Source organism: Mobula hypostoma, chromosome 9, assembly GCF_963921235.1.
Source record: "Mobula hypostoma chromosome 9, sMobHyp1.1, whole genome shotgun sequence".
NCBI lineage: Eukaryota > Metazoa > Chordata > Chondrichthyes > Myliobatiformes > Myliobatidae > Mobula > Mobula hypostoma.
This window is the reverse complement of record NC_086105.1, coordinates 15822859-15840606: the sequence shown is the minus strand read 5'-3', so window position 1 is coordinate 15840606 and position 17748 is coordinate 15822859. Positions and strand designations below refer to the sequence as shown.

General features: G+C 39.9%; 1 protein-coding gene across 5 annotated transcripts in view; it reads left to right on the top strand.

Moving 5' to 3' along the window:
- Window positions 1–17748, top strand: part of grip1 (glutamate receptor interacting protein 1) — a 344918-nt gene that overhangs the window by 318087 nt on the left and 9083 nt on the right. For all 5 annotated transcript variants that reach the window (XM_063057778.1, XM_063057779.1, XM_063057783.1 and 2 more), the window contains 3 exons: window positions 3832–3976; window positions 5602–5741; window positions 8023–8208. In XM_063057778.1, the coding sequence (XP_062913848.1) occupies window positions 3832–3976; window positions 5602–5741; window positions 8023–8208 (471 nt within the window). The remainder of the gene's footprint in view (window positions 1–3831; window positions 3977–5601; window positions 5742–8022; window positions 8209–17748) is intronic.

Here is a 17748-nt window from a genome sequence, read left to right as displayed (position 1 = left end):
CTCTAGTATTTGACATCTCCACCTTGGGAAAAAGACTTGGACCATCTCACTCAATTTCTGCTTCTCAATTTTAAGTACTTCTATCAAGTTACCACTCAAACTCCTATGCTGCAGAGAAAACAATCCAATTATGTCCAAACTCCGTACAGTTAATACTGTCAAATCCAGGCAACAGCCTGCTGAACCTATTTTGCACACTTCCCAAATCTTCCACGTCCTTCCTTTAATGTGGTGACCAGAACTGCACACAATACTCTAACCAAAGTTTTATACGGTTAAAATGTGACTTACAAGTAATATACTCAATATACCAACCATGCCACCCTATCTTTAGTTGTGGTACCACTTTCAGGGAGCTAAGGACTTACACCCCAACATCCCTCTCCATATCAATGCTCCTGAGAGTCCTACCATTTAATGTATACCTTCCCATGAAATTCGACCTTCCAAAGTGCAACGCCTCACACTCGTCCAGATTAAACTCTATCCGCCATTTTTCTGACATATGTCGTATTCATGTATAGCGGGCTGTGTTCATTTGACAACCTTCCTCACTATCCACAACTCTGCCAATTATTCTGTTGTCTGCAAATTTACTAATTGGCCCACCAATATTTTTGTCCAAATCACTTCCATCTATACCCTTTCAGAACACCAGTCCTTCCATCATTTCCCTCTCTCTCCTACAGCCGAGGCAATTTTGAATCCACTTTGCCAGGTCTCAATGGATCCTATATATCTTAGTCACGATTAGCCTACCATGAGGGACCTTGCCCAGTGCTCCGTGGTCCATGTAGGTAACATCCACTGTCCTACTCTCATCAGTCATCTTCACTAATTCCAGAAAAAAAAAGGTTAATCAATATGACCTTCCCTACACAAAGTCATGCTAACTATTCCAAATGCAGCCATACTTTTCTAGATAGTGAATAAATCCTATCCCTAAGCATCTTCTCCAATAATTCCTGACCACCAATGTAAGGCTCACAGGCCTATGTAATCCTAGTTTGACCTTCTTGCCTTTCTTAAACAAGGGAACAATGCTAGCTATTTTCCTGCCTGGGACCTTGCCTGTGACTAGAGGATACACGGATCTCTGTCAAGAACCCATCAATCTCCTCTTGCCTCTCAATAAACTGGGATTGATCCCATTAGGCCCTGGAAATATATTATTTTATTAATTTAGAGATACAGCACAGAACAGGCTGTTCTGACCCACCAAGCCACGCTGCCAACCGATTTAACCCTTGCCTAATCACAGGAATTTACAAAGACCAATTAACAAAAAAAGGAATAAAAGTGAAATTACGTACCATAATTACATTCAACTGAACAGCAGAGTTGTTTTAGGTACCTAGATGAAGGAAGGTTAAGAACGGTGGCCTTATTGTTGATTTCTTTGTGGCGGGGGCATACTTTTAACTGATCCAGTAAGATTTTTCAAGATGTATAAAACTGACCCAAGCAAACTAGTAAAATACTAAAATGTCCAGAAGTGTGAAGTAAAACTAAAAAAAAAATCAGTAACTGGGGAACTTGCTCAGATAATCTTTGTGTGAAGGGAGGGGATCTTCGAGGCTTCGATATTTCTATCATTCATTCTAGGGGTTTTTTTGTTTCGTGGATGTCAGTGAAGAGGATGGATTTCAGGTTGTATACTGTATTCATTCTCTGATATTAAACGAACCATTGAACCGTCAATGAAAACTGATGAGGGGAGGCATATATTACATTAATGAGGGTTACATTATTGGGGGTTTATCTCAAAAAGGGAAAGGATCTGCGCCTAAAGAGCATAAATTGACTACACAGTACTTTCTCCACGTCATTCTGAGTAAATTTTATTGCATTCTTGATGCACCTATTGATCTGCTGCAGAAATGCTGTACTTAATGGTTAAAAGGATTCACTTGAGGAAGTATCCTGCATTAAGTAATTTGCTTATTCAAAGCACAACAGCTAGAAGATCATTGTAAATCTCATTTAACAGAACATAAAATGAACAATTTGCTTTGTTGTTTCTTGACGTTTTATTTTTACGAACGTGCACCAGAGGAGGTCCCTTTGGAGTCATCCTCACTGGGTAGGCCGAGGAACGGACCGGGACGCTTACTCATTCATCAATATGCCGTCGAAGAAGCAGCCTGTAATTTTGTTGTCAATGCTGCATAATTATGTGTCACAATCACTTCATAGTATGTTTTTCAATAACTTAAAGATAATTGATGACTATGGTTATTCCTTCAGAATGCATTACTATGAGCTGAAATACTGTCTGCAATTTTACTATAATTGTGAATTCCACCTGTCGGGAGTTTTTAAGTGTGTTAGGAATTTGGTATGGAAGTAGGTTCTGTTCATTTACTTGATTTAAAAGAAGTTTTTTATTCCTTTGCTGAATTGTTAAAATGGAGAGAGTTTTGTTCTGCCTTTAGGAGGGATTGGGAGCCACGTAAACAGACCTGAGTCCCATCCCAGTCCAGACCATCCCCACTTCCACACATCCTGAGCAGCAGGCCTGATGCGTGGAGCAGCAAGTTATGGTTGCTGGGGACGGCAGTTGTGGGATTCTGAGCGAAAGGGGAGTGGTTTTTTTAAATTTATTTATGGTATCAGACCCTCCTGGCCTAACGAGTCCGTGCCACCCTAATACGCCCACATGACCAATTAATCTAATCTGTACATCTTTGAAATGTTGGAGGAAACCAGGACACCCAGAGCAAACCCACACAGCCATGGAGAGAATGTACAAACTCCTTACAGATCGCAGTGGGAAATGAACCCGGGTCACTGGCATTGGACTAACATTACACTAACTGCTACAATACCGTGCCACATCAGTCACCCAGTACCTCAGTAACTTGACAATGATTCATTGGTGGTATTGAAAGGGAAATAGCTAAGTATCTGAAAGGAAAGAACTGCAGGCTCTGATTAAAAGGCCTGAAATGTTCTCTGTTTTTTTGTCCATGGATGCTGTCCAACCTACTATTTCTAATATTTTCCATTCTTTCTTCAGATTTCCAACATTTTCTTCCTTTGTTTCATATTTTTTCTGTCTTAATTCTGTCTTTAGTTCAGATAATGAGACTTGCTTCAGAAAATACCTTTATTATTGATAGTTGTGATGGTTGACTATTTCTGTGGTGTTTATTGGGAGAGGAAATGCAGCAAGGGAGAAATTTCAAAGTTCAGAAAGGTTCAAAGGTTCATTTATTATTAAAGTATGTATGCATTATACAAATCTGAGATTATTCTTCTCCAGATAGCCACGAAACAAACAAGCAAAACCACGGAAGTCAATTCAAAGACATACAGCAAACCCACCATCCCCCGCACAAAAAAGGATGCCAACACATCATCAACTCCCCCCACACAAAAACGCAACAAGAACATCAGCCCCTAAGCACCCCCCCACACAAAAAAACTAACATAAAACACAGGAAGAACATTGACCCTCCCCCAACTTCCCTCCTCTACACAAAAAACCAATAAGGCCAGAGACCCCCAAATCCCCCTCCCCTTGCAAAAAAAACTAAATCTAAAATCATGTTGTGCCTGCTTGTGATTTATTCCATCTCAGTCATGAGGAAGCAACTCTATGCAATTGCCCATCTTAACCCTGAGTTGTTCAGCTAAGTTTCACATTAATAACTATAGTACCAGACTTTTTATGATGTGAAGCTTTTTTTAAAGATTAGGGAACTGGCATCTGCTAGCTAGATTCCAAAGTTCTTTTGTTCTTCGTTCGGAAAACATGGTGGCAAATTACTTCCTTTCAATGATGATTCATTTACTGTTCCAATAACTTCTTTTCCTTCAAATTTCTAGATGAACAAGAGAGTTCTGGGGCAATCATTTACACTGTGGAGCTAAAACGTTATGGTGGTCCATTAGGAATTACCATATCTGGCACTGAAGAACCCTTTGATCCAATAGTCATCTCAAGTCTAACAAAAGGTGGATTGGCTGAAAGGTGAGGTGCAGAATCTAGTCATCTTCCAAATATTTCTCCATTCCTCAGGTCTCTTACCTCATCCAAACCAGAAAAGTATTGTTCTGTGTATTTAATTTTTCAATAATATTTGAGTAATCTGTATATATATTGGTTGATTAAGCATTCTTATTTGTTTAAATAATTCATTGTGGGTTATATGTAAAAATACATCAACTACTTACATCGCCACACTACCACGTGATATGTACACACCTCGCTTAAAGTAAATCTTGAAATACACCTGTATTTTTGGACTCCCATGAGTTTCTTTGAATTAATTTAATGTAGTTAATTAATTAAATGAACAAGAGTGCTTAATCGGCATCATATTTACAAGGTTACTCAAATATTATTGTAATATTAAATGCACAGCACATTCCTTTGAGGATTTCCTGGGATGAGAACTAAAATGAGGGTTTGTCATCCTTGACTGTCTTTCCAAACAGCTTCCAGCGATTAGTTACTGCTTAACAATGGAAGAAATCTGGAAATAAGTCACTTGGCAACTGAGTTGTACAGGTAACGCCAGAAGATGAGGTGGGCTGCTGAACAACAGCATCTAAATTAGAACAGCTTTAGTAGTGCTCCGTGCCCTGATTCATTTACATATAACGATTTCATGTTATGAATCATTAAGATATGTAAAGTGCATGGATGGTGTGAATGCTGCCAACCTTACAGTTACCTTGATGTTTACAACACACTGCCGATGATAAGTTTCTACTGATTATTTTATAGATGGGAGATGTGCATTTTCATTAATCGGAGTGTTTGCAGATTTTGACAGTGATGCAAATAGCAGTCATTAAAGTGAATCCTGAGCATTGCTGAATAATAAGGCTAGACAATTTGTTGAGAAGGAATCCAAGTGAGATATGAAATGAACCACCCTTCATTCAAAAGTTATCCTTTTCAGTCCACAGTAAGGACTTAAATTTATTATGTGGAATGTAATCTTTTGGCAAGATATTTATTGGCGTATAACTTGGTTTAGAGGGCACATGCTATCACGAGAGGCTAAATAAACTTGAGTTGTTTTCTGTGAAGTGCTGGAGGCTGAGGGGAGATCTGTCAGAGGTTTTCAAGATTGAGAGGCATAGATAGAGTGGACAGAGAGTATGTTTTCCCAGGGTCGAAATGTCTAATATCAGAGGGCATGCATTGAAGGAGAGAGGGGATTAGATTTAAGGGGGATGTGAGGGGTAAGTTTTTACTCAGAGTTATGGATGCCTGGTATACATTCGAGGCTTTTAAGAGACACTGAGATAGGCACATGGATGCAAGGAAGATGGAGGGAAATCAGTGTTGTGTAGGTAGAAGAGATTAGTGTTTGGGTGACTTTGATTTGCTTTTTGGCTGGTTCAGCACAACATTGTGGGCCAAATGGCCTGTTCCTGTGCTGTACTGTTCTCTGTTCTTTGTAATTTCATTGCCGTTCTGGCACTGATAATTTAATGTGATATGGCATGAGGAAACATCCTTATTGTGTGATTATAAAGTACTGTATGCATTTGCAAAGTTTAGAACTCTGTCTGTGACATATGGTCCAACAGCTCTGTACTGTTTTTAATCTTAAACATTGACGTTTCTGCCTTGTATTACAGGACTGGTGCCATTCATATTGGAGACAGAATCCTGGCTATAAACAGCAGGAGCCTGAAGGGTAAACCTTTAAGTGAGGCCATTCATCTCCTACAGATGGCAGGGGAAACAGTCACGCTGAAGATTAAAAAACAGCTTGATAGTAAGCATTTAAACTGCTGCATTTGTGCTTTCTTCTTTAATGACTTGACATTGAAACTGCTGCTTTAGATCAGGAAGTTTAATAATATGGAGCTTTTATTATCAACTGCAGTTACATGGATCATTAACAAAAACAGAGAACCATGTAAGGACGCAGAATCAGCGGGGGTGAGGATGGTGGGAGTTTGCTTGGTGGAAGGGGAAAGAGAGAGATAGTCTGAGATAGCATTTGGACTGAGCTAGTCAAGTATCAGAATGAGGATCAGGTTTAATATCACCAGCATACGTCATGAAATTTGTTGTCTTCGTAGCAGCTGTACTTTGCAATACATAATAATGGAGAAAAAAGACTGTGAATTACAGGGTGTCTCTGGAGACAGAGAGAGATAAATAAGTAGTGAGCAAAAATAAAAAATTTAAAAAGTAGCGAGGTAGTGTTCGTGGGTTCAATGTCCATTCCGGAATCGGATGGCAGAGGGGAAGAAGCTGTTCCTGAATCGTTTTGTATGTGCCTTCAGGTTTCTGTACATCATTCCTGATGGCGACTATGAGAACAAGGTGTGACCTGGGTGATGAGGGTCCCTAATGATGGATGCTGCCTTTTGAGGCATTGCTCTTTGAAGATGTCTGGATACTACGGAGGCTAGTGCCCATGATGGAGCTGCCTAAGTTTACAACTTCCTGCAACTTATTTCAATCCTGTGCTGTAGACCACCACCCCCCCCCCACCACCACCATACCAGACGGTGACGCAGGCAGTCAGAATGCTCTCCATGGTACATCCGTAGAGATTTGGTGACATACCAAATTACCTCTAACTCCAAATGAAGTATAGCCACTGTCCTGCCTTCTTTATAGCTGCATCAGTGGTATATAATCACTTTATATCCTAAATATAACGACACTGGTGCCAAGCTGTATGGGTCCTAATGCCCTCTTCCCTTGGACAACATTGGTGTCGTGGAGAGGGGAGACTTGCAGCATGGGCAACTGCTGGTCTTTCATACAAACTTGCCCAGGCCTGCGCCCTGGAGAGTGAAGACTTTCCAGGCGCAGATCCATGGCCTCGCAAGACTAACGGATGCCTTAATGTAATCACTTTAAAGAACAACAATTGAAGACAAAAGAGAAAAATGAAACAAACTGGAAGTGAAAGGTACAGCCTTTAAATTGAGTGGTGAGAAACAAGTTGTTAACTTTAAATCTCTCAGACATGAGGGGCTGTTGCTTGAGCTTTGAGTAGACAACTTGATCAGTCTGCAAGCATGACGCTTGAGTTTCTGGTCTCATGTAACTTTAGTTCTCTGTCCCACGCTCAGTCTGACCTCTCAGGCGTCTGCCTCCTATATCGCTCCAACATTGCTCAACATAAGCTCAACGGGCATTACTTCACCTTTCATCCGGGGATGTTACAACCACAGGTTCAAGTAACACTCCTCTCTTTCCATGGATGTGTCTGTGCCTTTTCTTATGTGTTTGAGTCAAAAAGAGCACAGAAATGAGCCCTTCAGCTAATTGTGTGAGCTATCGAGAATCTATTTACATTAATTCCCTTGTGTTCTCCCACATTCCCATCGATTCCTTCCAGAGTCTAGCACTCACAGACACATTAGGTACAATGTACAGTGGCCGGTTAGACTGCTAGTCTTCATGTCTTCAGGATGTAGAAGGAAACCAGAGCACCCTCATGATTCCCACGGTTCCAACATTTTAAAGTAATTGTCACCTGGACAACTTACGTCTGCATCCTGTCTCACGCGTTCCCTCTGTTCTCTCCACCTTCTGGTCTTTATAACTAAAAACACATTTATTATTTCACTTTTCCAATTCGGAAGGGTCTTTGGCCCAAAATGTCAACTCTGCTTCTCTCCTCAGGGACGCTGCCTGAACTGCCGACGGCTTCCAACATTTTCTGTTTTGACTTACATGTTCAGCATTTGCAATTTCCGTTTCAATTCCAATATGAATCATTATCTCATGTACATCAAAGCTGTTCATAATTACTGTGGATTTTGACAGCTGTCCTGTATGAGGTTTCTGCCCATGGGACGTTTTGTGCTGTGATCCAGTTATATGAATGATAGGCTCACAATTGAAAGCAAAGCGGGAAGCTTCAACCCCACAATACACTGCTGGATCCAAACGTGGATATGAATGTTAAAAAGCTGCACACGCACATCACAGCAGAATTAGTTTGACACTATAGAGAATACAGACTTGAATTTTTAACAACCTTGGTTGCCTGATTTGCAGATAAAATGTTTGGTGGTCTTTTTGCACAGAGTCCAGTCCTAAAAAATCATCAGTCTCAGGCCGACTGAGTGAATTGAGCGATGCAGAAGATGAAATTCCCACTGCACAAAAGCCAACCAAGCTGTGTGAGATGTACTCAGCTACGATACCCAGTGTGGACAGTGCGGTGGAATCGTGGGATGGGTCAGGCATAGACACCAGCTATGGAAGTCAAGGTAAGGAATATGTTTATTCTGCATCTACCATGTTGTTTCTTAGCCATTTTTAATGTCAGGATCTTCACAGGAATAATTCTAAGTAACTATAAGTGTGGAAGAGTGCAATTCAATACATCATTTTTTTTGTATTTCAATCATCTCAAATCAACTTTTAAGATTGGAATGACTAGCTGAATGTTACTGTTTCTTCAGGACTGTGGCATTGCTGCTTCATTACGGTAATTTAAAAGAATTGATGATTTTGTAAATGGATAGTTTATAGACTTGGTGGGTCGAACTCTATTTTGCTGACTTGGAATAAAACTTGTCAGGACAGGCGGAGTATGTCTTGTTTCATCTCTGTTTTCATACAGAAACTGACAGAGAGTCTTGGCAACTGATCTTGGTAACAGTTGGTATGATTTTTGCAGGAATGAAAGTAGATGGTTCTTGCACTAAATAGAAAATGTGTCAGAATAACAAGGTACCATACATTGTGTAAAAAGTTGGGGCAAGATCATGAAGCTCTTAGCCAATGTAATTAGAATAGGTTTAGCCCTTTATCTAAGTCTCTGGCTGTCCGCTTGATCTATGCCTATTATCATTTTGTACACCTCTCACGTTTCCTCTCTTCCTCTTTCACTCCAAAGAGGAAAGCCCCATTATTATCATAAGACAATAAGAGATAGGAACAGAATTGGGGCATTTGGCCCACTGATCATCATGGGTGATCCATTTCCCTCTCAACCCCATTCTCCTGCCTTCCCCTCAAAACCTTTCACGCCCTGACCAATCAAGAACCTGTCCACCTCCACCTTAAATACACCTCCAATATACTTGGCCTCCACAGTCACCTGTGGCAATGAATTCCACAGATTCACCACCCTCTGGTTAAAGAAATTCCCCCTCATCTCCATTTCAAATGGACCTTCTTCTATTCTGAGGCTGTGCCCTCAGGTCCTAGACTCCCATGCTATTGGAAACATCCTTACCATGTACACTCGATCTTGGCCTTTCAATGTTCAGAATCAGGTTTAATATTACCTGCATATGCCAAGAAATTTGTTGTCTTTGTGGCAGCTGTACAATGCAATACATAATAATTGAGTGAAAAATATGAATTACAGTGAGTGTGTGTGTATATGTGTGTATCTGTGTGTGTATATATATATATATATAAATAAGTAGTGCAAAAATAAAGATTTTTATAAATTGGCGAGGTAGTGAATAGCACTCATGGGTTCAATGTCCATTCAGAAATCGGATGGCAGAGGGGAAGAAGCTGTTCCTGAATCATTGAGTGTGTGCCTTTGGGCTCCTGTACCTCCTTCCTGATGGTAGCAAGGAGAACAGGGCGTGTCCTGGGTGATGTGGGTCCTTAATGACGGATGCCACGTTTTTGAGGCATTGCTCCTTGAAGGTATCCAAGATACAGCAGAGCCTAGTGCCCATGATGATGCTAACTAAGTCTCTGCAGCTTATTTCGATCCTGGTGGGTCGAACTCTATGTTACTGACTTGGAATAAAACTTTTTAGGTCAGGAGGAGTATGTTAGCTATTGGTCCCAGGATTTGTGGAGCCACTTTCCAAGTCCAGGTGTCACAGCTCCAGGTGCTCCTATCACCACCAGGATTGCTCTGACATAAACCTTCCACATCCCTTCTATCTGCTCCTTCAAGCCCTGGTATTTCTCCAGATTCTCATATTCTTTCTTTCTGATGTTACTGTCATTCGGGATTGCCACATCTATTACTATTGCTTTCTTCTGTTCCTTGTCCGGTATTACGATGCCTGGTTGGTTGGCCAGTGCCTGCTTATCAGTCTGTATTTGGAACTCCCACATGATTTTAGCTCTATCATTCTGCACTACCTTCTCGAGTGTTTCCCATTTGGACTTGGGAGTGTCCAATCCCTATTCAGCGCAGATGTTCCTGTACGCAATTCTTGCAACTTGGTTGTGCGTTTCAGTGTATGCTGTTCCTGCCTGCATCTTGCACCCTGCTACAATGTGCTGGATGCTTACAGTGGATTCCTTGCACGGTCTGCATCATGGGCCTTGTCTGGTGTGACAGACCCCTGTTACTGTTGCTCTGGTGCTCAGCGCCTGTTCTTGTGCGGCCAGGAGCAACACCTCTGTGCCGTCCCTCTGCCCTGCCATTTCCAGCCATTGGCAGGACTTTCTCATGTCAGCCACCTCTGATGTCTGGCGATGGTACATCCTGTGCAGTGGCTTGTCCTGCCATGGCCTCTAGTCCACTGGCTCTGCTTCACTCACTTCCTTTTCTGTATCCCCTGCCTGCTGTCTGAGGTATTCTCCTAGCAGGTCATCCCTAGGGGCCATCTTCCTGACATGCTCATGAATGTTTCGCATTTCTTCCAGGACTGTGGCCTTGTCACTTCCAAGTCCCTGTCCTCCTTTATTCTGGTGGGTGTACAGTCGCATGACGTTGGACCTTGGATGGAATGCTCCATGTATTGTTAGTAGTCTCTGGTAGCTCCTGAGGCTTCCAGTTCGTTCCTTGGCCAGCACATTATTGCAGCTGGGTATCTAATGACTGGTAGGGCGAATGCGTTGGTGGCACTGATCTTGTTCTTCCATTCAGCTGGCTTTTTAGGACCTGTTCCACTCTTTGGAGGTACCTGGCTGTTGCAGCCTTCCTTGTGTCCTCATCATAGCTTCATGCACCTGCAGGAGCCCCAGGTATTTGTAGCTGTCCTTTACATCTGGGATGTAGATGGTGATATATTACAAATGACCCAACAGTCTTCGGGATTTAGAGGAACAGGTTTGTAGAGAGATCACAGAGCGCTGAAGTAAACATAAGATTGTCATAGCAAGTGGTTTTAACTTTACAAATATTGACTGGGACCCCCATAATTGTAAAAGGACTAGATGGGATAGAATTTGTCAAATGTACTCAGGAAAGTTTCTTTAATCAGTATAGAAGACCCAGCGAGACAATATACAATACCTGATCTGCTATAGGGAACGAGACAGGGCAGGTGACAGATTTTGTGCAGAGGACAGTTCGCATCCAGTGATTACAATGCCATTAGTTTCAAAGTAAATATGGAAAAAGATGGGTCTGGTCCACGGGTTGAGATTCTAAATTGGAGAAGGACCAATTTTGATGGTATCGGAAAGGATCTGGTAAGTGTGGATTGGGACAGGCTGTTTAATGGCAAAGGAATACAGTACTTGGTAAGTGGGAGGCCTTTAACAGTGAAAATTTGAGAGTATAAAACCTGTATGTGCCTGTCAGTATAAAAAGTAAAGATAACAGGCTTAAGGAACCTTGGTTTTCAAGATTTGTTGAGGCCCTGGTTAAGGTAGAAAAGGAGATGAATAGCAGATATAGGTAGGTAGGAACAAATGTACTTATGGATTATAAGAAATGCAGGAGAACACCTAAGAAAGAAATCAGGAGAGTTAAAAGAATGCAGAATGTTGCCAAGTAGACAAGGAGAATCCTAAGAGATTCTACAAACATTTCATTTTTAAAATCTTTTTATTAATATACTTGTTACATACACCTGTTAGGGTGCCTGCTCCAGTTACCTTATAAGGTAACTGTGGCCTTCATCCAGGAGCAGATGTCATCAGGTGGTTCCCAACCTTCAGTGAGTGTTTCGACCCTTAACCACGACACTCTCCAGTTGGTGGGCAGGCAGTGTTGGCCAAATCACTGCCCATCTGCTCCTGGCTTCCAGCTTCCCTCCTCTCACCTACTCCAAATCCAACAAGAGGCTCGTTCTGCCTCTTACCCCATCCTACAAGCTGCTTGTTTTCTGCTCCTTTCATCCAGGCCCAGATCTGACAACAACCGCCATGCTGATTTGGCTGGGAAACCTCTGCAGCCGATCTCCACAGGGAACAACCATGCCTGCCACCCCTTGTCTTTACACTCCTGCACTAAGGGCTGGTACTTCAAGGCTTTTATATCTTCTACAGCTATAAGATACAGAAGTTCAACAAATTAGTATGTATATACATAATTAATAAAACGGAAGAGAAAAAAACTTAGGTATACTAATGACAAAAATTTTTTTTATATAAGAAAAAGAAGGAAAAAAGAGAACCCCAACTAACTGAAAAAAACCCCACTAACTACAAAACAAAAAAAAAAGAAAAAAAAAACCATTAGGAACCAACTCCCAGAGCAATACGTCTTACAATCATTTCTATATATAAAAGAGGAAAAAGGAAACAACAACCGCCAAATCACATTTATATAACATAAAATTGGAAGGAAACCGTATAAATTAATTCAAATTAAATGATAATATTTGGCAAAAGAGCCCCACCTTCTTTCAAAATCAAATCAGGGATCAGAAGTTCTACTAATTTCTTCCAAACTAAGACATAACATTACTTGGGAAAACCACTGAATTAGTGTAGGGACAGAGGTATCTTTCCACTTCAGTAAAATAGCCCTTCTTGCCAACAATGTAACGAATGCAATTACATGTTGGTTGAAAATGAAATACCCTGAATATGTTGCGGAACTATTTCAAATAGAACAGTCAATGTATTAGGTTGTAAATTAATTTTCAAAGCTTTAGAAATTGTAGAAAATAAAGATTTCCAGGAAGATTTCAATGAGGGTCATGACCAAAACATATGTGACAAAGTAGCTACTTTATTTTTGCACCTATCACAATAATTATCTATATTAGGAAATATTTTGGATAGCCTCTCCTTTGTTAAATAATAACGGTAAAGAATTTTAAATTGAATTAAACAATGATTGGCACATATCGAAGAATTAACCATTTTCAGAACTCACAACCAATCTTCATTAACAAAAGTCATATTAAGTTCTCTCTCCCAATCTTGTTTAATCTTTAGTGAGAGGTTATCTTTTTGTAGTAAAAATAAATTATAAATCCTACCAATGAAACGTCTCACTAAAGGATTCATATTTAAAATAGTATCCATCAAATCAGATTCTAGCTTATATGGAAATGGAGAAATATATTTTTGTAAAAAAAATGTCTAACCTGAAAATATTGCAAGAAATGTGTATGAGTGACGGAATATCTGCTGATTAACTCTTTTTTTAAAGTCATCAATCGACCATCACTAAATAAATCTCAAAAGAACAGATCCCCTTATTTCTCCATAAAAGAAAAATGGGATCAGTAATTGAAGGATTAAATAGCAAATTTTGAAATACAGGGCTAGACAACTTAAATTGCTTAAAATTAAGAGTTGCGAAACTGAAACCAAATCTGTAAGGACTGTTCAATAACAGGGTAGCGATTTAAATTGGAAATTTTAGCAAGTTGTAAAGGTAATGGAGCTCTTAATAATGAAGTTAAATAAAATTGATTCATAGCTTTAAATTCCAAATCAATCCAAGCTGATGTTTGGTTCTTATTGAGCCAATATAACCAAAAACATAGTTGTCGAATATTAACAGCCCAGTAATACAATCTTAAATTAGGTAACGCGAGTCTACCATCTTTTTTGGATTCTTGTAAATGAAACTTGTTAACTGTTGGTTTTTTATTATTCCCAATAAAGGACGAAATAGTAGAATCAATTTGATCAAAAAAATTTTTAGTTAGAAAAATAGGTATATTTTGAAAAATATATAAAAATCTAGGTAAAATCATCATTTTCATGGCATGAATATGACTTATTAAAGAAAGTGTAAGAGGATTCCATCTAGAAAATAATTATTTCATAGAGTCCAATAAAGGAACTACATTAGCTTTATAAAGATCCTTATATATTTTTGTAATGATAATACCCAAATATTTAAAAGAATTCACAATTCTAAATGGAATATCATTATATATAAAAACAGAAACATTTAAAGGGAACAATGCACTTTTATTTAAGTTAAGTTTATATCCTGAAAATTTTCCAAAATCAGTTAATAATTCCAAAAGATTAGGAATAGATTCTTCAGCATTTGAGATATAAACCAGAAGATCATCTGCATAAAGAGAGATCTTATGTATGGTCCCACTTATAGAGATACCATGAATGTTTTTAGCTTCACGAATTGTTAAGAGCAAAAGGATTGCAAGGGACAAAATTGGTCCTGTGGAAGAGCAGAATGGTTATCTATGTGTGGAGACAAAAGGGATGAGGGAGATCTTAAATGGATTTTTTACTTCTGTATTTACTTAGGAGACAGACACAGAGTCTGTGGAGGGAGGGAGAACGTCGACTCAGCCCATGAGAGGCCTGCGTTGGGCATTTTCATGCCTTACAAGGAGCAGATTGGAAGTCTGTGTGGGGCACCACTCCTCGCACAGACTAAAGCAATGTGTGATTAAGTGCCTTGCTCAAGGACACAAACACGCTGCCACAGCTGAGGCTCGAACTAGTGACCTTCAAATCACTAGACGAACGCCTTAACCACTTGGCCACGTGCCCAACACAAGAATCTGTGGAAGTGAGGGAAACCAGCAGCATGGTCATGGACTCTATACAGATTACAGAGGAGGAGGTGTTTGCTGTCTTGAGACAAATTAGTGTGGATAAATACCCCGGGCCTGATGAGGTGTTTCCCTGAACTCTGTGGGAGGCAAGTGCAGAAATTGCAGGGGCTCTAGCAGAGATATTTAAATCATCCTTCATGACAGGTGAGGTACTGTTGTTCTGCTGTTTAAGAAAAGGAAATGATAGGCCAGTGAACCTGACATCAGTAGTGGGAATGTCATTGGAAAGCATTCTAAGGGACCAGATCTATGAGTATTTGGATAGACATGGACTGATTAGGGACAGTCAGCATGGCTTTGTGCATGGCAGGTCATGTTTAACCAGTCTTATAGAGTTTTTTGAGTAAGTTACCAAGTACTTTGAAGGTAAGGCAGTGGATGTTGTTTACATGGACTTTAGCAAGGCATTTAACAATGTCCCACATGGGAGGTTGTACAAAAAGATTTAGTTACTTGTCATTCAGGATGAGGTAGTAAATTGGATTGGACATGGGTTTTGTGGGAGAGTCAACGAGTGGTAGTAGATGGTTGCCTCTCTGACTGGAGGCTTGTGACTAGTGGAGTGCCACAGAGGTCGATGCCGGGTCTGTTGTTGTTTGTCATCTATATCAATGATCTGGATGATAATGTGGCTAATTATATCAGCAAATTTGTGGATGACACCAAGATAGGGGATATAGTAGACAGTGAGGAAGACTATCAGAGTTTGCAGCGGGACCTGGACAAGCTGGATAAGTGGGTTGAAAATTGGCAGATGGAACTTACTGCAGACAAGGTGCGAGGTGTTGCATTTGGACCAACCAAGGTAGGTCTTACACAGTGAATAGTACAGCACTGAGGAGTGAGGTATCTGGGAATACAGGTCCAGAATTCATTGAAAATGGTGGACAGGTAGATAGAGCCGTAAAGAAAGCTTCTTGCACATTGGCTTTCATAAATCTAAATATGTTGAAGTTGCCTTAAGACGTTGATGAGACCTAATTTGGAGTGTTGTGTGTAGCTTTGATCATCCACCTGCAGGAAAGATGTAAATAAGTTTGAAAGAGTACTGATAAATTTTACAAGGATGTTGCCGGGATTTGAGGACCTGAGTTATAGGGAAAGACTGAATAGATTAGGACTTTATTCCTTCCAACATAGAAAAATGAGGGGAGATTTGATAGAGGTAAACTTATGAGGGGTACAGATAGGGTAAATTCAAGCAGGCTCTTTTCCACTGAGGTTAGGTGAGACTACAACCAGTTAAGGGTAAAAGGTGAAAAGTTTAAGGGGATCATGAGGCAGAATTAATTCATTTAGAGGGTCATGAGATTGTGGAACAAAGTGCCAACTTAAGTTTGATTTCAACTTTTAAGAGAAGTTTAGATTGGTACATGGATGGAAGTATGGAGGCCTATGGTTCCAGTGTAGGTTGATGGGACTGGGCAGTTTAAATGAATCAGCATGGACTAGATGGGCCAAAGGACCTGTTTTTGCTGCTGGAATTTTCTATGACTCTATAACTTACATGAGACATATCAGCTGGAAGAAAACTGAATAAGACAATGAAAAATATATTAACTGAGTGCAGGTAATCAAAACTATTTTCCTAATTCACTAGAATCTACAATTTAAAGTTGGAACAGAAGCCATGTTTGACAAATCCTCTCAAAAAGTGCTGGCATTAAAACAATCATATTGCAGATCTTAGATGCTTATCCCTAATGGAAGTACGGTTCAATTAGAACATTTGACAAAAGAACTCATTTTGCAGAACTAATCAAACATCCAGCTTCTGAGTGATCTTTGAATGACATTTTATCAAATATTTGGCTCTCACAAGCAACTTTACAGCAAAAGCCGGAAGAACTCCTTGGGTATATTTAAGGCGGAAGTTGATCGTTTCCTTATCAGTCAGGGCATCAAAGGATGTGGTGAGAAGGCAGGTGCGTGTGGTCGAGTGGGATCCAGGATCAGCCGTGATGGAATGGCAGAGCAGACTAGATGGGCTGAATGGCCTAATTCTGCTCCTATGTCTTATGGTCTAATTGTACATTGAAACTAGAGAAATACTAGTTTAAAAATTTTAAACTGAAGCATCAGTAATATCTATTTTAATTTTGATGAAGCTATAGACAAATATCAGTGGACTTGACTGGCTGGTTTCATAGTAGATGGGTATAAGCAAGTTATTTTAAGAATCATGAGGTTTTACCTTCCCAATTCAGCTTAAAGCTAATTAATTCAATAGCTTCATAAGTTAAATGTACTTCACTGCTAAGGGAAAAGCTGACAGATGCAATTAATGCACTTGTTTCTTATATGCAGTGGTTATCCTCCAGATTGTCAGTAATTGCCTCAGTGAGCTGAATGACAGAACATCAAAATTCACATCAGTGCATCAGTGTCATAAAGTAAGTTGGTCCTACGAGATGAAAAATCTCCAACAGCTGATTGAACATCTCTGATATGATAAGTCTGGAGCCAGCCCACCCCACCTCAGGAACACTACAGTTCATGAGGTCAACAGATATAAATGCAAATTAATTAAAGAGAAAGCAGCTAGATTCAGTTAAGATGCGGGAGAGCATTTACTTTGTTTAAAACAACCCACTGTCATGGGAGATAGAGCATATTCATTATTTTGTACAGCTATTTGAACAAAGTATTGAACTGAATTCCATCCATTATGTATTCTGTTCATTCACTTGTCCAAAAAGCAAAGTTCCTTAATATTTAGTCCAGGCCGTTTCAAGCTGTGAACAGTCTGGCAGCTCGGAGAAAAGCGCATGTGATAATACAGGGAAAATGAGGAACAATGTAAACATCAAGATGCAGTTTTGAAATGACCTTTGCAGTCCATTTCAACAAATCTTGGAAACTTGTGGAATAAACTGAGACTGCCTTGAATTTTTTTTTCTTGATTAATTTTTGGACCTTTCGGAGAGGTTTATTGATGCAAGGAAAATAACCTGCTCAGATCACCATAGAATTTTTGGTCAGTCAGGTTCATGGGCTCTTGATCTGCATAAGCACAACCAAGTCTAGAGAGCAAAGTAATACATTGCTGTGTGTTACAACTTTGAAATCTACACCTAGAAAATTACAGGTGTGGGATTCTTG